The sequence below is a fragment of the Balaenoptera ricei genome, chromosome 2, assembly GCF_028023285.1.
Source record: "Balaenoptera ricei isolate mBalRic1 chromosome 2, mBalRic1.hap2, whole genome shotgun sequence".
NCBI classification, from domain to species: Eukaryota; Metazoa; Chordata; class Mammalia; order Artiodactyla; family Balaenopteridae; genus Balaenoptera; species Balaenoptera ricei.
In genome coordinates this window covers 19,933,573-19,958,338 of record NC_082640.1, presented here as the reverse complement: position 1 = coordinate 19,958,338, position 24,766 = coordinate 19,933,573, and the positions used below count along the sequence as shown (strand labels likewise).

At 40.4% G+C, this 24,766-nt stretch overlaps 1 protein-coding gene across 3 annotated transcripts in view; it reads left to right on the top strand.

Annotated features, from left to right (window-relative positions):
- Window positions 1-24,766, top strand: part of CAMK1D (calcium/calmodulin dependent protein kinase ID) — a 405,430-nt gene that overhangs the window by 252,568 nt on the left and 128,096 nt on the right. For all 3 annotated transcript variants that reach the window (XM_059915320.1, XM_059915319.1, XM_059915321.1), the window contains exon 3: window positions 1,820-1,894. In XM_059915320.1, the coding sequence (XP_059771303.1) occupies window positions 1,820-1,894 (75 nt within the window). The remainder of the gene's footprint in view (window positions 1-1,819; window positions 1,895-24,766) is intronic.

Sequence of the window (24,766 nt, the reverse complement as noted above, 5' to 3'; positions counted from 1 at the left end):
AAGGAAATATTCGTGCCCATGTGATTGATTCCAATGGCAACTTTTTTAAATTGAAAAGAGGGAAAATCCATACACTGTATACTGTTTTTGTCATATTCTTTCAGGTGTGTCCAATAATGATACTTCCACAGACACCTAGGGTCTCAGCAGTTCCAAATTAATCTCTCATGGTTTCCTTGGTGGAATAGTTTAGTCGGTTCACATGATATGTTGCTGGTGTTATTTTGCTCAGGCACCACAGAAACCATTGCTAACAAATAATTAGGTTCTCCACGTCAGAAGCGGGTGAAATGTGAATTTGGGATACTCTGTCTTCTCACTTCCTACACATCAACTGCATTGGCTAACAAGAGCCGCAGCAATCAAAGCAAAACATTACCTCTCTTAGTTAATTCTTTTGTTCTCTTCTTTCATCTGCTCAAAGGGAAGATAATATTCCTTATAAACTTCTTTTGAGGGGGAGACAGCTCACACTTAGGAAAATTGCATCCATTTTCCCTAAATAAATAATGACTTGCCATTTAGGAGCAAAAGCCTTAAATATCATTTATTCATTCAGCAAACATTTATCAAGCAGCTCTATGCTAGGTCCTAAGGGGAAACAGAATGAGTAAGATGGAGTCCCTGCTTTCAAGGGTTCACAGGAATCTGCCCGTTCAATGCTTGCTTTTAAATGGCTCAGCAGTCATTTCAGAGAAGAAGCTGTAGTAAGAGCTAATCAGCTCATAATGAAATGATTCTTCTCTCAAATGCTTTAAACAAATACCAAACCTTACATTCCAAGCAGAGGCTGTTCCTAATCGGTATTTCGAGGGGCTAGAATTGGACTGTTTCCTTCTCCCTTTGTTCTGTCGTTGGGACTTTGCTGCTCCCAGCGTGGTCCACAGACCAGGAGCATTAGCATCTCCTGGGAGCTTGTTAGCAATGCAGACTCTCGGGCCCTGTCCTGGACCCACTGAATCAGAGTGTGCACTGGAGCCAGAACCCCACGTGATTCACGTGCGCCCTGAGGTTTGAGAAGCCCTGGTTTGATACAGAATTTCTCCAGCTCCACTTTGTGCTGGCTGATCATCTGAGGATCTTGTTAAGGCAGATTCCTGGGCCCCGGCCTCAGGGATTCTGATTCTGTATGATGGGGCCCAGCCTGAGAATTTGCATTTCTCACAGTCTCCCAGGAGATGCTGGTGTTGCCTGTTTGGGAACCACTCTTGGCGTAGCACCAGTCTAGCTCGCTTGGGGTACTGAACTGACCTTTGCTGGCGATGGTGACTAGAACCCCAATGAGGAGGTCAGTCTGGTTTTCCATTGCTTACACTGGAGTCAGGAACATGACGACGAAACTGTTCCCTGGAAGATCTAGCCTGTTGTGGGGATGGATTTGCATACAGTGGACTCTTCGGGCCAGTCTGTTCTGGCCGTTGTGAGACTACAGAAGAGGGAGCAATTAAATTCTCCTTGGGGGCTCAGCCATTTGAGTGAGGCCCTGCAAGATAATAGGATTTTGGCCCATTCCTGGGATTCATATGAATAAATGCCAGGAGAGTGGGCTATACATGAAGCAGTGATAGTTAATCCAGTATTGCTACGTTGTAAGATATAGAGCCTCCAGAAAGAAGAAGAGCAGAGAGCATGGGAGATGGGTCTGGGAAAAAGTTTGGGGACAAGATGGAGAGGTGTCTTAAAAATGTCACCTTAAGGAGTTTAGATCCTGTCTTAGAACTTTTTGCTATAACGACATCTGTTTTTTTAAAAAAAAAGTTTGCATGTCTCGTACTTACTATTCTGTGTGTGTGTGTGTGTTTTTTTTTTTTTCTTTCAGGATTAAGCATGAAAACATTGTGGCCCTGGAAGACATCTATGAAAGCCCAAATCACTTGTACTTGGTCATGCAGCTGTAAGTACCTGGTTTAATTGATGAATGCAGACCAGGGGTTGCAAACTCAAATGCCTAAAGGGCCAGGTGGTAAAATAAATTAATGGAGTGGGCCGGGCAAGACAGCAGGGAGTGGTGAGAACTGTAGGGCAGTGGGCAAGAATGCGTCCGTCCGTCTGAGAACAGTGGTCTTCAGACCTCAGTTGGTCTCATCTGCAGCTGCTGGATCAGACCGAAAATCTGGAGTCCTCACAATGGAATCCAATGCTACTATTGCAGGGTCGCTCTATTTAGGATGTCTCTTTTGCTTTTTTAATGTGCGAGGTCCAAATGTTGCTTCCTGAAAGCACTTCAGTGGGCCCACTGTGAAGTACACTCTGCTCCTGTCTCCGGGAGAAACTCCCACCCTTGTCTTCATTTCTAGGGAGGCTGGGGGATGGCAGCAGATGGTAGCTGTGTGTTCTGTCCCTTCCCTTCTCCTCTTCTGCTGGCAGATAAATGCACATGTGATTCATGCCAAACATACGAGACGTATAATTGGAGTCGGACTACGCCATTATCATAGTCCCCCTTTAGAATCTTTCTGCATTCCAGTAACTCTGGAGCTTGCCAGAAGGTGGAAGAAATAAGAAAGCTGAATATCTAGGTAGAGGCTATACTTGAACAGGTGTTTTTTTGTTTGTTTTTTTTCTAATGTGAGGTGAAATTAGCCTGCCCACGTACACAAATGCTTTATTCTAAGTGATGAAATTCGTAGGAGTATTCCAGGACTAAACTTGTTATAATTAAGTGACGGAAACTGTATCAGAGTGCTACATTTTCACCACGACTTGAGTAAATTCTGGAACACTGTGTTATTGAGCTTAATGACCAAAGAGGATTTTTGCTGAAGGTCAGAATATATACTTAAATTTCATTATTTATTAATGATTTTCAGACTTTGAATTTCCAAAGGTATTTAGAAGATTTGAGGGTCAGGCTAACAATCTCTTTTTCATCGATTTTCCTTTTTCTTATGAATGTTTAAACAACACATTAACTTGGAATCATGTTAGGATGCAAATTAGTTTTCATCAATGCATTTATTTAATCTTTCATTATTTTTAAAGTATTTTTAGTAGATTATGACACTTTTGTATAAACACTTATAAAAGTGTCCAATTTGGAAGCATGTGGGCAATTTTTCTCTGACAAATGACAGTCCTAGGTGATGACCAGCAGTTTTACAGGTTTGTGTGTTGTTGTCTGCCATTAGACAGGCAGTGACTGCTGACTCCATGTTAATTTTCAGTATCTTAAGTGCGATCTTTCCTAGTTCCTTGCTATTCTGTTTGTTTTACTATTCACCACATTTCTAGTTCCCCCCAAGATCTGATATCCTTCCTAGAAACTCATGTGACTTTCTTTTATACAGAATCAACTCTTAAAGAAGCAGGTGAATCACTTTCCCACCAAATATTGACTGCCCAATAGGAAAAACAGGACATTTTGGTGACAAGAAAAAGCCCCACAAAATGTCTGTAGTACATTTAAATGTGTGCTTTTTATTGGCGATGCAAAAAACAAAATATTAATACTTGAATCCAAAGCTATATGTATTCACTTGCTTTAAGTTCTCTGTTTATGAAACCATCACTAAATAAGAGGAAAGCACCCCAAATATGTATGTCTCAGCTCTGCCTCTTACTGGCTGGGTGAACTTTGGCAAATAACTGGGCCTTTCTTGGAAGCTGGGCCTTTCTTATCGGTTTCCTTACTGAAAAAAATTTTACATAATAATAATAATATTTACATAGAGGGCTATAGTGAGTACTGAATGAAAAAACTGTGTGGGAGATAGTCTGTCATAAATAATAGGTCCCCAATGCAGACTACTTTCTCTATGGAATTATTTTATCCGTTTGTCTCTGCAGATGGTCTTTAATTTTATGAGATAAAGTTCAAGTACATTTGAATTCTACCTTTCTAATCAACTTGATTGTATACTTATGAGCAGTAGTGTATATAAAGATAGGTTGGCAGGAGAGCATGAAAGTGTCCAGAATGGGATGAACTTTAGAACATGTCTCTTACTATTTTATTGTTTTCAGTGTGTAAGTCTTCCATATCTTTGTTGAATTTATTCTGAAATATATTTTTTTGATCTTGTTGTAAATGGGTTTTTACTTCATTTTTCCAGTGACTTGCTTCTGTTATAAAAATACAGTTGATTTTTGTACATTAACTTACAATCTTGCTAAATTCACTTATTGTTTGTAGTAGTTGTTTTGTGGATTTCTTAGCATTTTCTATCTAAACAACCATGTCATCTGCAATTTACGTTGATTCTGCTTGGTCCCCAAAGGAATTCTATTTTGTAAAACACTGATAGTTTAGTCCTAAATATTAAGTGTATTTGAATGTCGTGATTATATTCCTTTAAAATGTTTTATGTCAGATGTTTTGAAAATTCGAATTGACCTCCCTCTTATTCCTTCCTCTCCTCCATTCGTTATCTTAATCAGTGAGATTTTTTTAAAAAGCAATGGCAAAAAAGAAAGAAAAGGAGGGAGGGAGGAAGGAAGGAAGGAAGGAAGGAAACCCTTAATGGATCAGAATATAATCCTGGGAAAATCTTTGGTCTGGTTTGAGGATTTTGTGGGCTTTATTGTTACTTTTGTTGTTGTGTTTTAGTTTTTGTCAGTAAGACTCAATAGTTTTTGTTCCTGAGACCCCTGTATTTTTTGTGCCTGGGTCAGTGGAAAGTGGGTTTGTTTGTTTTTTTTGAGAGTTTAGAAAGTCCTTGATTTCTAAATACTTGCGGATGATCTAGAACACAGCATTTGAGAGGGACTGTAGTTCACAGTATTTGTGCCTGGGAGGTTTCTGGTTTCCTAAGAAACATCATCTTGGGCGCTGACGCTCAGATATAATAGGGGATGCTCAGTAGTAATTTTATTACTTAGCTAATTGCTATTTCGACTCTGAGTACTGTAGCATGTTTGTTCCTTTGCTACTGCAGCAAAGGAGACTTGATTGCTTATAGAGGTCTGTATTTAAATTTTATTCGGGGTTTGAGACAAATATCTTTTTTTCCCAGAGTGCTATTTTTTGGAACATTCTTCTCTTTTTTTAGTTCTTTTTTTTTTTTTTATTATTGAGAGATAATTGACTTATAACATTATATTCATTTTAGGTGTACAACATAATGAATAGTTCTTTTTGGAACATTCTTCTTTAGATAGTGTGAGATCAAAATGACATTGAGGTAAATTACAGAAGAAAAGTCAGTTTGTTTAAAGTTTATTTCTCGTCTGACTTTGCTTGTGGGGTATTAGCCCACATATCTGGAGTTGATAAAGGACAGGCCCTCAACTCCTCCCCTTCTACATCTATAACAGCTTATGAAGTAAAATACACTTCAGACTGATGCATTTCAAAGGGCACATCAGAATTACTTTTTCAAGAATGAGCTTATATTTCTTATTGAATTGTATCATATTCATCAGATCTGAAATAAACTCCTGAACGTTTCACAAAATCTGCTTTCTCCTGCTGTCTGTCTCATCCCAGCAAATGGTAAACTCCTTTCTTCCAGTTGCTCAGGCCAAAACCCAAAGTCTTCCTTGACTCACCTTTTTTCTCTTAGGCCCTACAGTCCCATCCATTGGCAAACCCTGTGGTCACCACCTCGAGACTATCTCGAGAATCCAGCCACTTTCTCATCATCTCCACCATCATGGATAAAACTTACCTTTCTTCCCCCAGCCTTTCCCCACTGCACTGTTCTTTCTCAGCATGTTAGCCAGACCTTGTCATGCCTCTGTTGAAGACTCCTACTGGCTTCCCATCTCAGAGTACAAGACCAAGTCCTTTTTTTTTTTTTCTTTTCGGCCGCACCGTGTAACATGTAGGATCTTAGTTCCCCAACCAGGGATTGAACCCAGGCCACAAGCAGTGGAAGCGGGGAGTCTTAACCACTGGACCACCAGGGAAGTACGAAGACCAAGTCCTTGTAGCAGTCTCCAGGGTCTTCCGTGTCCAGACCCCCTGGGGGTCCATGCAAGATGCAGATATTTCTAATATTTCTGATATTCCTTTTATTCCAGGACAGCATTAAGATATGTACAACTAGTTGCCCGCTGAGCCTGAAAACTAATGATTAAACACACATTCTTTAAAGAATGTTAATTTGATTCCTGAGCAGTCCAAGACACAAAAATATATGCAGCTTCCAAGAGAAAATATGATTTATCTACTCCACTAGCTGGTGCATGAAGCTGTTTGAACAGTTCCCTATTTGTGGGTTGCCAGTGTTATTTCATGTGGATATTGTATTCATAATTCATACTGTGTGTTCCCAGAAACAGTTTTAATTAGAACACAAATTATGACTCCCAACAGAAAGTCTTCTGTAAGTAGCCAAGCATAATAATGAAGACAAAAGTGTTTCTGACTAAGACACCTTCATATATTTACATGTAATTTACCAGAATCTTCTCTCTGTTCACAACAGGCACTAATTGAGAGCCCAGAGGGCCTGTGGCTTCTCTTCAGTATTGGGTGGGTGGGCACGGGCTGGGGGGACACACATGAGGTGCAGTCGGGGGATTCCCTGGCTCTCTTTGTGGAGGAGCAATCATAACCCACCAGCACTGCACCCCTCAAGGTTTGCGCAGGGAGCTCTGGATCACCAGGAAGTCCTCCGTGGAGGAAACGGCCTTAGGCGGAGGGTGATTAGGACTTAGCCAGATGGATGTGCTGGGCGTGGTGCAGGTGGGGGGGGCCATGCTCCAGGCTGAAGGGCTGTCACACAGAGAGGCTTTAAGGAGCCTGGGTGGGATGTGAGGGGCTCAGTCTGTGGGATCTTCAGTTTGTGAGAGGTTTAGTCTGTGAGGGGTTCAGTCTACGAGGGGTCCAGTCTGTGAGGGGTTTAGAATGTAGGGGGTCCAGTCTATGGGGATCTGTTCTTTGAGGGTTTCAGTTTATGGGGGATCCAGTCTGTTGTGAGCGGTCCAGTCTGGGAGGAGTTTAATCCGTGGAAGGTCCAGTATGTGGAGTGTTCAGTCTTTGAGGGGTGCCGTCCGTAAGGTGCTCAGTCCGTTGGGGTCTGTCTTTGGGGGTTCAGCCTGCATGCGGTTTTGTCCTGTGGGGTTTCAGTCTGGCTAGGATGGGGGACTGTGTGACATCTTGGTGGGAGATATGGCTGGAGACCTGGGCAGAGGCAAACCCAATACTGCAGCTGCTGCTTCTTTGTCATCCTCCAGGCTAATTACTTAATATGCTTTTATTGTTTTTGCTGCCACTGGAAAACCTACTGAGAGTTAAAGAGTTTAGAGAGTTAAGGAGGAAAAGAAAAGAGAAAAGCCAAGGTCCAAGATAATCATGAACCAATTTTACTAGGTTCAACTGTTTGAAATTGCCAACATACAATCACATTTTTTAGATCTTCCTTTTTTAATGTAAGCACTTAAAACTGTAAATTTTCCTCTAAGCACTGCTTTTCCTGAATCCCATAAGTTTTAGTATGTTGTGTTTTTATTTTCATTTGTCAAAAGATATTTCCTCCTTTCCCTTGGATTTCTTCTTTGACCCATTGGCTGTTTGAGTGTGTTGTTTAATTTCTACATATTTGTGAATTTTCCAGTTTTTCTTCCACTGTTGATTTCTACTTTCCTTCCATTGTGATAGGAAAAGATACTTTGTATGATTTCAATCTTTTAAAATTTATTTAATTGTTTTTGTGTTTTGCAGCCTGACATATCCTGGAGAATGTTCCATATGAACTTGACAAAAATGTGCATTCTGCTGTTGTTGGATGCTATGTTCTGTGTATATCTATAGATCCGATGGGCTTGTAGTGATGTTCAAGGCCTCTATTTCCTTATTGATGTTCTGTTTGGCTGTTCCATCTATTATGGACAGTAGCATATTGAAGTCTCCTCCTATTTTTACAGAGAGGTTTCTTCCTTCAATCCTTTCAATGTTTGCTTCACATATTTTGAAGCTCTGATGTGTAATACATGTTTGATGTGTGTATCTTCTTGGTGAATGGATCCTTTTATCAATGTATAATGTCCTTCTTATAACAGTTTTGACTTTTTTTTTTAACATCTTAATTGGAGTATAATTGCTTTACAATGTTGTGTTAGTTTCTGCTGTATAACAAAGTGAATCAGCTAAACGTATACATATACCCCCATATCCCCTCCCTCTTGCGTCTCCTTCGCACCCTCCCTATCCCACCCCTCTAGGTGGTCACAAAGTACGGAGCTGATCTCCCTGTGCTATGCAGCTGCTTCCCACTAGCTATCTGTTTTACATTTGGCAGTGTATATATGTCCATGCCACTCTCTTACTTCATCCCAGCTGACCCTTCTCCCACCCATGTCCTCAAGTCCATTCTCTACGTCTGCATCTTTATACCTGTCCTGCCCCTAGGTTCATGAGAACCTTTTTTTTTTTTAGATTTCATAGTTAGCATACGGTATCTGTTTTTCTCTTTCTGACTTACTTCACTCTGTATGACAGACTCTAGGTCCATCCACCTCACTACAAATACCTCAGTTTTGTTTCTTTATATGTCTGAGTAATATTCCATTGTATATATGTGCCACATCTTCTTTATCCATTCATCTGTCGATGGACACTTAGGTTGCTTCCATGTCCTGGCTGTTGTAAATAGAGCTGCAATGAACATTGTGGTACATGACTCTTTTTGAATTATGGTTTTCTGAGGTTTATACCCAGTAGTGGGATTGCTGGGTCGTATGGTAGTTCTATTTTTAGTTTTTTAAGGAACCTCCATACTGTTCTCCATAGTGGCTGTATCAATTTACATTTCCACCAACAGTGCAAGAGGGTTCCCTTTTCTCCACACCCTCTCCAGCATTTATTGTTTGTTGATTTTTTGATGATGGCCATTAACCAGTGTGAGGTGATACCTCATTGTAGTTTTGATTTGCATTTTTCTAATGATTAGCGATGTTAAGCATCCTTTCATGTGTTTGTTGGCAATCTGTATATCTTCTTTGGAGAAATGTCTATTTAGGTCTTCTTCCCATTTTTGGATTGGGTTGTTTGTTTTTTTGATATTGAGCTGCATGAGCTGTTTGTATATTTTTAGAGATTAATCATTTGTCCATTGATTTGTTTGCAAATATTTTCTCCCATTCTGAGGGTTGTCTTTTCGTCTTGTTTATGGTTTCCTTCACTGTGCAAAAGCTTTTAAGTTTCATTAGGTCCCATTCCTTTACTTTTGTGTTTATTTCCATTTCTCTAGGAGGTGGGACAAAAAGGATCTTGCTGTGATTTAAGTCATAGAGTGTTCTGCCTATGTTTTCCTCTGAGAGTTTTATAGTGTCTGGCCTTACATTTAGGTCTTTAATCCATTTTGAGTTTATTTTTGTGTATGGTGTTAGGGAATGTTCTAATTTCATTCTTTTACATATAGGTGTCCAGTTTTCCCAGCACCACTTATTGAAGAGGCTGTCTTTTCTCCATTGTATATTCTTGCCTCCTTTATCAAAGATAAGGTGACCATATGTGCGTGGGTTTACCTCTGGGCTTTCTATCCTGTTCCATTGATCTATATTTCTGTTTTTGTGCCAGTACCATACTGTCTTGATTACTGTAGCTTTGTAGTATAGTCTGAAGTCAGGGAGCCTGATTCCTCCAGCTCCATTTTTCTTTCTCAAGATTGCTTTGGCTATTCGGGGTCTTCTGTGTTTCCATACATATTGTGAAATTTTTTGTTCTAATTCTGTGAAAAATGCCATTGGTAGTTTGATAGGGATTGCATTGAATTTGTAGATTGCTTTGGGTAGTAGAGTCATTTTCACAATGTTGATTCTTCCAGTCCAAGAGCATGGTATATCTCTCCATCTGTTTATATCATCTTTAATTTCTTTCATCAGTGTCTTATAGTTTTCTGCATACAGGTCTTTTGTCACCTTAGGTAGGTTTATCCCTAGGTATTTTATTCTTTTTCTTGCAATGGTAAATGGGAGTGTTTCCTTAATTTCTTTTTCAGATTTTTCATCATTAATGTATAGGAATGCAAGAGATTTCTGTGCATTAGTTTTGTATCCTGCTACTTTACCATATTCATTGATTAGCTCTAGTAGTTTGCTGGTAGCGTCTTTAGGATTCTCTATGTATAGTATCATGTCATCTGCAAACAGTGACAGTTTTACTTCTTCTTTTCTGATTTGGATTCCTTTTATTTCTTTTTCTTCTCTGATTGCTGTGGCTAAAACTTCCAAAACTGTGTTGAATAATAGTGGTGAGAGTGGACATCCTTGTCTTGTTCCTGATCTTAGAGGAAATGGTTTCCATTTTTCACCATTGAGAACAATGTTGGCTGTGGGTTTGTCATATATGGCCCTTATTAGGTTGAGGTAAGTTCCCTGTATGCCTACTTTCTGGAGGGTTTTTATCATAAATGGGTGTTGAATTTTGTTGAAAGCTTTTTATTTCATCTGTTGAGATGATCATATGGTTTTTATCCTTCAATTTGTTAATATGGTGTATCACATTGATTGATTTGCATTTATGGAAGAATCCTTGCATTCCTGGGATAAACCCCACTTAATCATGGTGTATGATCCTTTTAATGTGCTGTTGGATTCTGTTTGCTAGTATTTTGTTGAGGATTTTTGCATCTGTGTTCATCAGTGATACTGGCCTGTAGTTTTCTTTTTTGTGTGATGTCTTTGTCTGGTTTTGGTATCAGAGTGATGGTGGCCTTGTAGAATGAGTTTGGGAGTGTTCCTCCCTCTGCTATGTTTTGGAAGAGTTTGAGAAGGATAGGTGTTAGGTCTTCTCTAAATGTTTGATAGAATTCGTCTGTAAATCCATCTGGTCCTGGGCTTTTGTTTGTTGGAAGATTTTTAATTACAGTTTCAATTTCAGTGCTGTGATTGGTCTGTTTATATTTTCTGTTTCTTCCTGGTTCAGTCTTGGAAGGTTGTGCTTTTCTAAGAATTTGTCCATTTCTTCCACATTTTCCATTTTATTGGCATATAGTTGCTTGTAGTAATCTCTCTTGATCCTTTGTATTTCTGCAGTGTCAGTTGTTACTTCTCCTTTTTCGTTTCTAATTCTGTTGATTTCAGTCTTCTCCCTTTTTTTCTTGATGAGTCTGGCTAATGGTTTATCAATTTTGTTTATCTTCTCGAAGAACCAGCTTTTAGTTTTATTGATCTTTACTATTGTTTCCTTCATTTCTTTTTCATTTATTTCTGATCTGATCTTTATGACTTCTTTCCTTTTGACAACTTTGAGGGGTTTTTTTTGTTGTTGTTCTTCTTCTTTCTCTAATTGCTTTAGGTGTAAGATTAAGTTGTTTATTTGAGATTTTTCTTGTTTCTTGAGGTAGGATTGTATTGCTATAAAGTTCCCTCTTAGAACTGCTTTTGTTGCATCCCATAGGTTTTGGGTCGTCATGTTTTCATTGTCATTTGTTTCTAGGTATTTTTTGATTTCCTCTTTGATTTCTGCAGTGGTCTCTTGGTTATTTAGTAGTGTGTTGTTTAACCTCCATGTGTTTGTACTTTTTACAGATTTTTTTCCTATAATTAATATCTAGACTCATAGTGTTGTGGTCGGAAAAGATACTTGATACGCTTTCAATTTTCTTAAATTTACCAGGGTTTGATCTGTGACCCAAGACATGATCTATCCTGGATAATGTTCCATGAGCACTTGAGAAGAAAGTGTATTCTGTTGTGTTTGGATGGAATGTCCTATAAATATCAGTTAAGTCCGTCTTGTTTAATGTGTCATTCAAAGCTTGTGTTTCCTTATTTATTTTCATTTTAGATTTCTTTCCATTGGTGAAAGTGAGGTGTTAACGTCCCCTACTATGATTGTGTTACTGTCGATTTTCCCTCTTATGGCTGTTAGCATTTGCCTTAGGTATTGAGTTGCTCCTATATTGGGTGCATAAATATTTACAATTGTTATATCTTCTTGTTGAATTGATCCCTTGATCATCATGTAGTGTCCTTCTTTGTCTCTTGTAATAATCTTTATTTTAAAGTCTGTTTTGTCTGATATGAGAATTGCTACTCCAGCTTTCTTTTGATTTCCATTTGCATGGAATATCTCTTTCCATCCCCTCACTTTCAGTCTGTATGTGTCCCTAGGTCTGAAGTGGGTCTCTTGTAGATAGCATATATATGGGTCTTGTTTTTGTATCCATTCAGCCAGTCTATGTCTTTTGGTTGGAGTATTTAATCCATTTACATTGAAGGTAATTATCGATATGTATGTTCCTATTACCATTTTCTTAATTGTTTTGGGTTTGTTATTGTAGGTCTTTTCCTTCTCTTGTGCTTCCCGCCTAGAGAAGTTCCTTTAGCATTTGTTGTAAAGCTGGTTTGGTGGTGCTGAATTCTCTTAACTTTTGCTTTCTTGTAAAGGTTTTAATTTCTCCATCGAATCTGAATGAGATCCTTGCTGGATCCTTGCTAGAGTACTCTTGGTTGTAGGTTTTCCCCTTTCATCACTTTAAATATGTCCTGCCACTCCCTTCTGGCTTGCAGAGTTTCTGCTGAAAGATCAGCTGTTAACCTTATGGGGATTCTCTTGTATGTTATTTGTTGCTTTTCCCTTGCTGCTTTTAATATTTTTTCTTTGTATTTAAGTTTTGATATTTTGATTAATATGTGTCTTGGCATGTTTCTCCTTGGAGTTATCCTGTATGGGACTCTCTGTGCTTCCTGAACTTGATTGACTATTTCCTTTCCCATATTAGGGAAGTTTTCAACTATAATCTCTTCAAATATTTTCTCAGGCCCTTTCTTCTTCTCTTCTTCTTCTGGGACCCCTATAATTCGAATGTTGGTGCGTTTAATGTTGTCCCAGAGGTCTCTGAGACTGTGCTCAGTTCTTTTCATTCTTTTTTCTTTATTCTGCTCTGCAATAGTTATTTCCACTATTTTATCTTCCAGGTCACTTATCCGGTCTCCTGCCTCAGTCATTCTGCTGTTGATTCCTTCTAGAGAATTTTTAATTTCATTTATTGTGTTGTTCATCATTGTTTGTTAGCTCTTTAGTTCTTCTAGGTCCTTGTCAAACGTTTCTTGTATTTTCTCCATTCTATTTCGAAGATATTGGATCATCTTTACTATCATTACCCTGAATTCTTTTTCAGGAAGACTGCCTATTTCCTCTTCATTTGTTTGGTCTGGTGGGTTTTTACCTTACTCCTTCATCTGCTGCGTATTTCTCTGTCTTCTCATTTTGCTTAACTTACTGTGTTTGAGGGCTCCCTTTCGCAGGCTGCAGGTTCGTAGTTCCCGTTGTTTTTGGTGTCTGCCCCCAGTGGGTAAGGTTGGTTCGGTGGCTTGTGTAGGCTTCCTGGTGGAGGGGACTTGTGCCTGTGTTCTGGTGGATGAGGCTGGATCTTGTCTTTCTGGTGGGCAGGACCACGTCCGGCGGTGTTTTCTGGGGTGTCTGTATTATGATTTTAGGCAGCCTCTCTGCTAATGGGTGGGGTTGTGTTCCTGTCTTGCTAGTTGTTTGGCATGGGTTGTCCAGCACTTTAGCTTGCTGGTCATTGAATGGAGCTGAGTCTTGGCTTTGAGACGGAGACCTCTGGGAGATCTCTCACCGACTGATATTATGTGGGGCCGGGAGGTCTCTGGTGGCCCAGTGTCCTGAACTCGGCTCTCCCACCTCAGAGGCTCAGGCCTGACACCTGACCAGAGCACCAAGACCCTGTAAGCCACATGGCTCAGAAGAAAAGGGAGAAAAAAAAGAAAGAAAATAATAATAATAATAAAATAAAATAAAGTTATTAAAATAAAAAAATTTTTTAAATTATTGAAATAAAAAAATTTTTGAAGTAATAAAAAAAATAAAAGAATAGAGCAACCAAACCAATAAACAGATCCACCAATGATAGCAAGTGCTAAAAACTGTACTAAGATAAACATAAAAATCAGAAACTAGTCAGTCGCATACAGCAAACCCCAAGTGTACAGTTGCTCCCAATATCCACCACCTCAATTTTGGGATGATCCGTTGTCTATTCAGGTATTCCACAGATGCAGGGTACATCAAGTTGATTGTGGAGATTTAATCCGCTGCTCCTGAGGCCGCTGGGGGAGATTTCCCTTTGTCTTCTTTGTTCACACAGCTCCTGGGGTTCAGCTTTGGATCTGGCCCCGCCTCTGCGTGCAGGTCTCCTGAGGGCGTCTGTTCCCGCTCAGACAGGACGGGGTTAAAGGAGCAGCTGCTTCGGGGGCTCTGGCTCACTCAGGCCGCGGGGAGGGAGGGGTACGGATGCGAGGCGAGCCTGTGGCACCAGAGACCAGCGTGACGTTGCACCAGCCTGAGGCGCGCCGTGCGTTCTCCCGGCGAAGTTGTCCCTGGATCACGGGACCCTGGCAGTGGCGGGCTGCACAGGCTCCCGGGAGGGGCGGTGTGGAGAGTGACCTGTGCTCGCACACAGGCTTCTTGGTGGCTGCAGCAGCAGCCTTAGCGTCTCATGCCCGTCTTTGGGGTCCGCACTGATAGCTGCGGCTCGCGCCCGTCTCTGGAGCTCACTTAAGTGGTGCCCTTAATCCTCTCTCCTTGAGCACCCCGAAACAATGGTCTCTTGCCTCTTAGGCAGGTCCAGACTTTTTCCTGGACTCCCTCCCGGCTAGCTGTGGCACACTAGCCCCCTTCAGGCTTTGTTCACACAGCCAACCCCAGTCCTCTCCCTGGGATCTGACCTTCGAAGCCCAAGCCTCAGCTCCCAGCCCCCGCCCACCCCGGCAGGTGAGCAGACAAGCCTCTCAGGCGGTGAGTGCTGGTTGGCACCGATCCTCTGTGCAGGAACCTCTCTGCTTTGCCCTCTGCACCCCTGTTGCTGCGCTCTCTCCATGGCTCTGAAGCTTCCCGCCCCAGCCCAGCCCCTGTCTCCACCAGTGAAGGGGCTTCCTAGTGTGTGGAAACCTTTCCTCCTTCACAGCTCCCTCCCAGAGGTGCAGGTCCCATCCCTATTCTTTTGTCTCTGTTTTTTCTTTTTTCTTTTGCCCTACGCAGGTACGTGGGAGTTTCTTGCCTTTTGTGAAGTCTGAGGTCTTCTGCCAGCATTCAGTAGGTGTTCTGTAGGAGTTGTTCCACATGTAGATGTATTTCTGATGTATTTGTGGGGAGGAAGGTGATCTCCACGTCTTAACTCCTCTGCCATCTTGAAGGTCCTCCCACAGTTTTGACTTTTTATAACCATGTTTTTAATGCAATCACGTTTGATGTAAAGGTTTTTGTAATACTTTTCTAAACAACATCTTACCCATTTTATCCAATTTGAATGAAATTGAACATCTTTCATGAAATCTAATGAGTTCTTTAAAGTATGCACAATTTAAAAATCCCATACACTGTAGAACAATTGTAAAAATATTGGTAGGTAACATCTGGTCACTAATACTCAAATTTGAGAATCCATAAAAGTACATAAATAGTAGAGCATGTGTAGAATATAAAACATCAATTTCAGAAACTATCCACTTATTAACTTACATGTTATACACATATTTATTTGATTTAAGGATACATGTAATGCTGTAGAGTCAGCAATTGGAACTTATAAAATAAAAAATAGAGATATCACTGTGAACTTCATTGCTTCTAATTCCCTAGTATATAAACATTTGGAGCTTGTAAAAAGTGTGCATGTGCTGTAATAAATTTCTGAATATATCAGATTAGACATTCTGGTTTAAAATGCCCCTGAATTACAATTCTATCTGATGACTTATTAAAAGAAATAGGCTCTCTACTCCAAGCAAACCAATTTCCTAGGATTTCTCTCATGTCTTCCCAGTTTCCAAAATGCCCTTTCTCCTCTTCTCAGGCATCTAGACCCTCTCCTTTCTTTTAGACCATCAGACTAAACCCCTCATTATCCTGCCCAGGCTCCTTAATGCCTCTTTTTGTACCAGCCCTTCAGCTTGGAGTACAGCCTCCCAACCCACCCCATGCCCAGCACATCCATCTGGCTAAGTCCTAATCACCCTCCGCCCAAGGGTGTCACCTCCACTAGAAGTGACCTGTGACCCCAGAGCATTCTGCACAAACCTTGCAGAAAGAAATCATTGTATAAAACTGCTCCACTTTAAATGTAAGATGTGCACCCTCTGTGGTCCCAGGGGACCAGCCCACAGAGATTCACTCTTTCCTGAAATTCTGTAACATTTTAAATGTATACTGGTCATTATGCATTATGATAACCATTCATTCATTTACTCAACGAGTACTTCTGGAGCCCCTGACGTGTGTCTGGCTTTATTAACCCATGGGGATACAGCAATGAATACAATGAATTCCCTTCCCCTATAGAGCTTACATTACAGCAGAAGAGAGGGACAACAGGTAAACAATTCACTTCATAAACAAGTTAGTATATACCAGACAGTGGTAAAGTTTATTGAGAAAAGTAAAGTCAGGGGGATGTGGAATGCTGGAAGGTGGGTGAGTGGTTTCCTATTTTATATACAGTCAGGGGAGACCTTTCTGAGAAGGTGACATTTGAGCAAAGACCCAAAGAAAGTGATGTAATGAGCCACGTGGCTAGGCCTGACTTCATGGGTGTGTGCCCAGTGCGGGCACACAGAGCCCCATGCCCAGGAGGGTCCCATGCTTGGGGTTCAGTGCTTTGCACTTGCCATCTTAAAATTCTTAATAATTGACTCTGAATTTGTGTTTTGTAAATGAAGTCCCAGGGACTTGGAGCATTGGCTCACATCAAGTTCCAACTCCTGTCACCTTCCCACCGGACACCTTCTCCCCTGTTCCCACCCAGTGGGGGTCTGGGCATAAGCGGAGGGGTCTGGTCAGATGTTTGCACCCCACACGCCAGTGTAGGCAGAACCGCAGGTGCTGTAGGGTCTGCACTCACCCCACAGGTGAGTATCCCTGTGACCGAAGGAGTGTGACATTAAATAACAGATTAAAAAAAACCACCATGACAGGTTGAGTGCGAGACAGTAGAAGAAAGGGAAAAAAAAGTTTTCCTGTTTTTTGAACAAGGAATGTACAGTTTTATTTTGCACCGGGCCCAGCAAATGCTGTGGCCAGCCCTGTGTGTAGCTGTCAGAAAAAGCATCCTGGCAGCACAACAGCAGGTGCAGGATGGGGGTGAGCAGCTGCGCCCTGTGGTAGAGGAAGATCAGGGGGCCTGAGAGGCCGGAGGAGAGCCAGTGGGCAGGTGAGCGACTCAACAGAAGGGCCCTGAGAGGAGTGGGAGGCCACATTGAGTGGGGACTGGGATCAGGAGGAGGAAGGGGATAGCAGGGAAGGAGTCTAAGGGGAGAGTTCTAGAACACTCCACAGTTTACTCATGTTGTGGTGCATTTACTTTTCAGTGATCATCTCCTGAATTGCCAATGTAAATCTGAGTTCCTGCAGGACAGAGACTATTGAGTCATGGGATGTAGCCCAAGCTAACCTTGGAAATAATCTAATCCAACCCCAACTTCTGTCCTTGAGGGAATCAACTGCCCCTTCCTTGGAATTGTGGAAATCCAAATGATTTTCAGATTACTTCATGGTGAAAGTTGAGGCTATTCGGTGTAAACTCCCTCATGGTCCCATTGGGAGGTTTTGTCAGGCATCTGGTAGGAGATTTGGGGGTGATCTCACAGGGCTTATTTAAGGAATTCATTTAGGGATGCTGTGAATGGAAAGAGCACGGGACCGGAGCTGGCAGGCACGGGTGCCAGGCTCCCTCCTGCCCCTGACGAGTCCTGTGACAGCTCAGCGCCTGGCCTCCCTGGTCTGTCTATAAAGTGGAGGGTTCTTATTGTTGTTGTTTGTTTACTTGTTTTAGACAAGCCTAAGGTCTCAGGTCTAAAGTTCTGTAGTCTGTTTCATTTGCTCTTCCCATTTTCTCTGTGTAAAACTCTGTGAAACAAGTGCAGACGTTAGAAATCCAGTACTGGAGTTGGGTTTTCTGCGTTTGCTAGCCTAGCCACTCCATTTCCCAGATATTTTTAAAACCGTGTCTTATCTCTTTGAATCCATGGGGCTTTATAAATAAGGCATGTTGGTGATGAAGCTGGTTTGGCAGCCCTGATGAATGTAGGAAATTTGATGTTTTACAGGGCAGGGCGAATGGGAACGGCTGGGATTATGGAGATGTTCTCTGGTTGCTATTTGGAAGCAGGCGTTTAGAATTCTGCTAGATCTGGATGATTAACTTTACATTTTTTAAAATTACTTTTTATTGGAGTATAGTTGCTTTACAATGTTGTGTTAGTTTCTACTGTACAGCAAAATGAGTCAGCTATACATATACATATATCCCCTCTTTTTTGGATTTCCTTCCCATTTGGGTAACCACAGAGCATTGAATAGAGTTCCCTGTGCTATACAGTATGTTCTCATTAGTTGTCTATTTTATACATAGTATCAATAGTGTATATGTGTCAATCCCAGTCTCCCAATTCCTCCCACCACCCGCTTTCCCCCTTGGTATCCATACATTTGTTCTCTAATCTGTGTCTCTATTTCTGCTTTGCAAATAAGATCATCTGCACCATTTTTCTAGATTCCACATATATGAGTTAATATGTGATATTTGTTTTTCTCTTTCTGACTTACTTCAAAAAGATACATGCACCCCAACATTCATTGCAGCACTACTTACAATAGCCAGGACGTGGAAGCAACCTAAATGTCCATCAACAAAGGAATGGGTAAAGAAGATGTGGTACATATATACAGTGGAATATTACTCAGCCATAAAAAGGAACGAAATTGGGTCGTTTGTAGAGATGTGGATGACGTAGAGACTGTCATACAGAGTGAAGTAAGTCAGAAAGAGAAAACTTTACATCTTGAAATAAAAATCCTTGCTCCTTTGTGGCTCAGACTCTGAAGCTCTGTTCTCCTCCAGCCTTCCTTGTTTCTGCCAGCTGCCCATCATCTTTTTTTTTTCTTCCAGTTTTATTGAGATAGAATTGACATACAGCGCTGTGTAAGTTGAAGGTGTACAGTACAATGATTTGATTCATGTATATCATGAAGTGATATCGCAATACATTTAGTAAACATCCATCATTTCATATAGGTACAAAATTAAAAAAATAGAAATTCTTTTCTTGTGATGAGAACTCTTAGGATTTACTCTAACAGCTTTCATGTGTAACACACAGCAGCATTAATTGTATTTCTCGTGTTGTACATTACATCCCTAGTACTTATTTATCTTATAACTGGAATTTTGTACTGTTTGACCCCACCTTCTTTTATACATTGAAGACTTTGGTGTCTGATGCATCGATTTCTACCCCCTCCCCCAATGTCTGTGCTCAGGATGATCAGTGTGGTACCTTCAGTGTCCCTGTGGACAACCCACATGATAACCTGTAGTGTTTTTCAGCCAGCTCCTCTCCTATCACACAACCCCATGGGCACTTTCCAGAATGGTGTTCCCCGAAGTTGCTTCAGCTCTGTAATCTTAATCTTCACCACTCTATGTCTGTTTTCAGCCTTGCTGACAATAATCACTCAATTTTTTTTATTTCTTGTCTCTTCCTTGGCATTATTGAGAGCCCCCCAGCGCCTCCCTCCTTGGGCTTCCTTATCCAGTCTAAACCCTTCCAGTACCTCCGCGGTCACTCCCTTGCCAACATCCTTCCTTCTTTGCCTGCTCTATCCATCTTGCAGATGCAAAACTCGACATCACTGTAACTGCCTGCATCCTCTGCCCCTACGTCAGGGCTGCTGGGTACCGCTGGGGGATAGGACACATGTGAGTGGCTTGGAGCTGCTGAAAATTAAATGGTCTCCAATCTCAGCCCAGTCCCTGCACTGCTCAGCTCTCCTTTCATGTGATTCTGGCAAGATTCTTCTTCCATTCTCTTGTTTTCCCCTTAACTCTATACGTTTATCGTTCTTCTAAGCTACCTGCTCCAACGATTGGATATTAGAACTGTATGAGCCTTTAAGGATGGTACTTTGTAAATCAACATAAGGATACTAAAATAGTATCGAACTTCTTTGTAAACAAATCCCCCAGAGTTTGGCTGTATTGGCTGAAAAACAGTTGGAAATCCTTCATCAAAGTGTTCAACAATTTAAGTGCAAAACAACAGCAGCTTTTGATGTTTTTAGCAAATTGCAGTTATTAAAAACAAAACTTGAAACACATCCCTATGAAAGAAAGAAACTGAACAAATTCATGATGAGAGCTCAAATAATGTATAAGAGTTTTGAAATTCTGTGATTGTTCTTTGGAATAACTCAATCTGTGGGCAGTGTCTTGGTGTAGCTACTATTTATAATTGGATAATTTTATATCTGTACTGCAATGGATTGAGATTGGGAAGGCTGACTATTTTGCAGCATTCACATGCAGAAAAACATTGTAAAAATCATCAATAGAGACAGTTTACTTGATAGGGTTTGTCTGTTAAAAGAAAGGTAGTATTTATCAAAGAAAGGTAGTATTTGTCCAAGAAAGGTAGCAAAATGACAGTAACTATAAAAAAATACTTGGGCTGGAGTATTTATATATTTGATTTAAAATTTACAATTTGTTTAGTAGGATTTGCTCTGAATGTACTAGGTATTAAAGCAACTTATAGAGTGGTTTCCAAGTTAAAAATATTATGGTTGATAGAGAAGATCCACTTGGAGGTGTTCACAGTTTCAAACTTAGTGGTTGTAAATTGCAACTTTGAAGACTGTAAGCAATATATATATTTTTTGGAGTATAATTGCTTTACAACGGTGTGTTAGTTTCTGCTGTATAACAAAGTGAATCAGCTACATATGTACATATATCCCCATATCTCCTCCCATTTGCGTCTCCCTCCCACCCTCCCTATCCCACGCCTCTAGGTGGTCACAAAGCACTAAACTGATCTCCCTGTGCTATGCAGCTGCTTCCCACTAGCTATCTGTTTTACATTTGGTAGTGTATATATGTCAGTGCCACTCTCTCACTTCGTCCCAGCTTACCCTTACCCCACCCATGTCCTCAAGTCCATTCTCTATGTCTGTGTCTTTATTCCTGTCCTGCCCCTAGGTTCTTCATGACCATTTTCTTTTTTTTAGGTTCCATATATATGTGTTAGCATACGGTATTTGTTTTTCTCTGTCTGACTTCACTCTCTGTATGACAGTCTCTAGGTCCATCCACCTCACTACAAATAACTCAATTTTGTTTCTTTTTATGGCTGAGTAATATTCCATTGTGTATATGTGCCACATCTTCTTCATCCATTCATCTGTCGATGGACACTTAGGTTGCTTCCATGTCCTGGCTATTGTAAATAGAGCTGCAATGAACATTGTGGTACATGACTCTTTTTGAATTATGGTTTTCTCAGGGTATATGCCCAGTAGTGGGATTGCTGCATCGTATGGTAGTTCTATCTTTAGCTTTTTAAGGAACCTCCATACTGTTCTCCATAGTGGCTGTATCAATTTACATTCCCACCAACAGTGCAAGAGGGTTCCCTTTTCTCCACACCCTCTCCAGCATTTCTTGTCTGTAGATTTTTTGATGATGGCCATTTTGACCCGTGTGAAGTGATACCTCATTGTAGTGCTGATTTGCTCTTCTCTAGTGATTAGTGATGTTGAGCATCCTTTCATGTGTTTGTTGGCAATCTGTATAGAAGATTGTAAGCGATTTTATGAAAAAATTAAAAATAACAAATCCACATTGGAGAAAATGAATTCTTCAGATATGGATTTGGAGAGGGATATGAATTAACAATTGATTAAAGTATGTAACTATGTTCCAAGAGTAATTATTCTGCTTACAGTATTTTCTGATATTCAGACAATCAACAAAAAAGTTTTAAAAAATGTTTCCATACATGGATGTAGGTTATTCTAATTTTTTGGAAATAAGTTTATTTTTGAAAATAGTTATTAACCAAAATTATTTTCATAGGCCTACCAATGTGATAAACCAATTGTCAGTCCATAAATTAAAATTTCAGGCATTGTATGGTTTTATTAACTTCGGTAGCTTCTTTTCATTCTCTAAATAGGCAGGTTAGACACTAAATTATACAGTAGTTCTAGCTGTGATACTCTTTCTGGCCTGCTTCTCTCTGGGAATTAAACCAGTCCTTCCTGTCTTTTTCCCCATGATTTCATTGTGCTCTTTCTGCTCTTACTTGCCCACACATCTGTCTCTTCTAACTGGAAGTGCCTTGAAAACATTGTCGTATTATTTGTGCATCCTCAAGGTTTATCCCAGTGCCTGGAACCTAATAGGTCTGTAATAATGATTATTAAGCAAATGAATTTAGGAATCTAGGATTTTTTTTTTTTTTGTAGAACATTCTAATAAGGTAACCTGTCCGTAAGCATTTTCATTCAACATCATACCTTTCTTTTCATCTCCCCTCCAATAACCATTTATTCAGACCCCTAGTGACAAGCACATGAGACTGAAAACATTTCAGGGCAGCTACACATGGTGTTTTCACTCATAATGGATGCAGGAGTGCCCTCTAAAAGGGATGAGGTTGCACTGCATACAGATTTGACATCTGGTGCCTTTAAAACAAACCAATGAAGCATAAAGAAGATGCATCATTAAAGAAGGGGAATTTCTTGTCTGCGAGATGGTGGTGTACACAGATGTCACTGGGGCACAAACCACAGAGCCTGTAGGCCGGTTTGTAAGGCTTATGGGAAGTCAGAGAGGCTCCCGTGCAGGGACCGGGCTGCAGCAGGAAGTGTTTTCTAACATCTTGATGGTTTAAGAAACCATCATTCTCCCTGGAAGAGTGGAGTTCCTTGAGTCGCCAGGGGCTTTCGATGGATCAGTGACATCTGTCCGAACTGCATCTTTGTAGGCTCAGATGGGATGGGGGCGGGGCAGGGGAATAAACTGTGTTGGGTCAGACATGGGGTCAGTGCAGAGGAAGTCCCAACCAGAACATTTCCTGCCAATGGATGCCAAGTTATTTGAAAGAAAGGACTCCAGCTATTTTAGGTTATAAACCCTAGGTAAAGGTCCTTGAAGGAGGTAGCTAAATCTTTCAGCCATTCCTGAGTATAGTAGGAGATTATTAATTCATGTATCTAAATACTAAAAAGCATGCAAATAATTGAATTGTTCTAAAATAATGTTTAAATGACTGCTTATTTTAAAAATCATTCTCACTTATAATACTTATAATGAAAAGAAAAAACTAAGAGAATATATTCAGAAGATATTGGGAATTTGGCAAAAATTTTTTCAATCATGATCCTTTTCATTTATTTGGGTTTTTTGGTTCTGGCATTAAGAGCTCTGAACCCTGGAAATAGGGATTGTTTGTTTGTTTTCACATGTAATACCACAAATTTATTATAATACACACACCAAAAACCAAACCCAAATTTTGACAATATCCACGGAGTTTTCAACAGTCTTTAAAATAGTTAACAGAAATAAGGGATAATTGAAGAAATGTAACCCCATAGTCTTATAATTTCTATAACAATGTAATCTATTCAGTTAAGAATTCTACTCAATTAAGACTGTAAAATGGCAAATTTTATATGAGTATTTATTTATAATATAGATAGAGGTCCTAAAGGATTTATAGAGATTTATGTCATAAACCATATTTTGTAGCTGGGCTACAAATAGACAACCTGAAATAGGTTACCTTTTACTTTGTAAAATAAACATTCATCTAGGGTGGTTAATATATAATATCCCAGATAGAAGTGGGGATGGAGTAGCTGCCTTCTGAGATTCCAACAAGGACTGCAAGTGAATCGTGTTTTTCAAAGGCTCCTAAAGAGTTAAGCCTTGTCTTCCAAACGTTATCTAACAATATCTAACGATAGTCATTGCTAACTCCACTGCACCAGAACTGTGACCTTTAGTGTAGATATGTATTAGAACTATTTAGAAACACCAGACAAGCCTGAGTTTTAGCATCTTTTACAAGGACTCAATGCTAAGGGACTGTCCCCTTATATTAGGAAGCACCACCATAAATCAATAATAACTACACTATTAACTTTGCTCAAATATCTACCTTCCCAAGAAGCACAGTTTGCTTAACTGAGTAAATCGACCTGGGCCCCTTATGAAGAGCCTGAGTGGCTTATCATCTGTTTCCAGGAATAGTTCTCCAGCCACTGAATTATGCATATTTATATTCAGAAAAGTCATCCCCAGCCCCTCTCCGTGGTGACTCACTGTCTCCTGTTCTCAGTCATCCCAGGCTTGATAGAGAGAGAGAGGAGATGGCGTTTCTGGGTCTTGCAAACAAAGTCATGGAAGATTAAGGGCTGGCGAGTGCCCGGAGGTGGATGGACTTGCGTCTTGAGAACAGCTGAGTGGACAGTAATGGGAATTTTGGACTCTAGGGAAGTTTTGCAGGAGATTTTGAAGGCTAGCCTGCTTCTGCCCTTCAAGTGTATCTTATTTTGTTCCACCATCTCCCAGCTACAGCTACCCACCCACTCTGCACATGACCCAGAGAGCTGATGCATCTACTGTGCAGAGAAGGAAACAGTTTTCTGGATTAGAGTAACAATGAGTAACAGTGAGTAACAGCCAGACCCCTGCAGTGGCATCTGCAAGTAAAACAACGTAGTTGCACAGGAGTATCTTGTTTCTAAAGTTCTAGATGCTCAGGTCAGCATCTAGAAATCAACAGTGTTCACACTTTGAAAGTTCCATCATGTATGCCATATATATGTGGAAATATTATGCCCCGGATGAGGTTACTTCTATGTGCTGATATGGGGTGCTTTTGAAGATATGATTTTTTTTTTCATTTATTTAATTTATTTATTTTTATTTTTTTTATTGGAGTATAATTGCTTTACAATGTTGTGTTAGTTTCTGCTGTACAATGAAGTGAATCAGCTATATGTATACATATATCCCCTCCCTCTTGGACCTCCCTCCCACCTACCCCCATCCCACACATCTAGGTCATC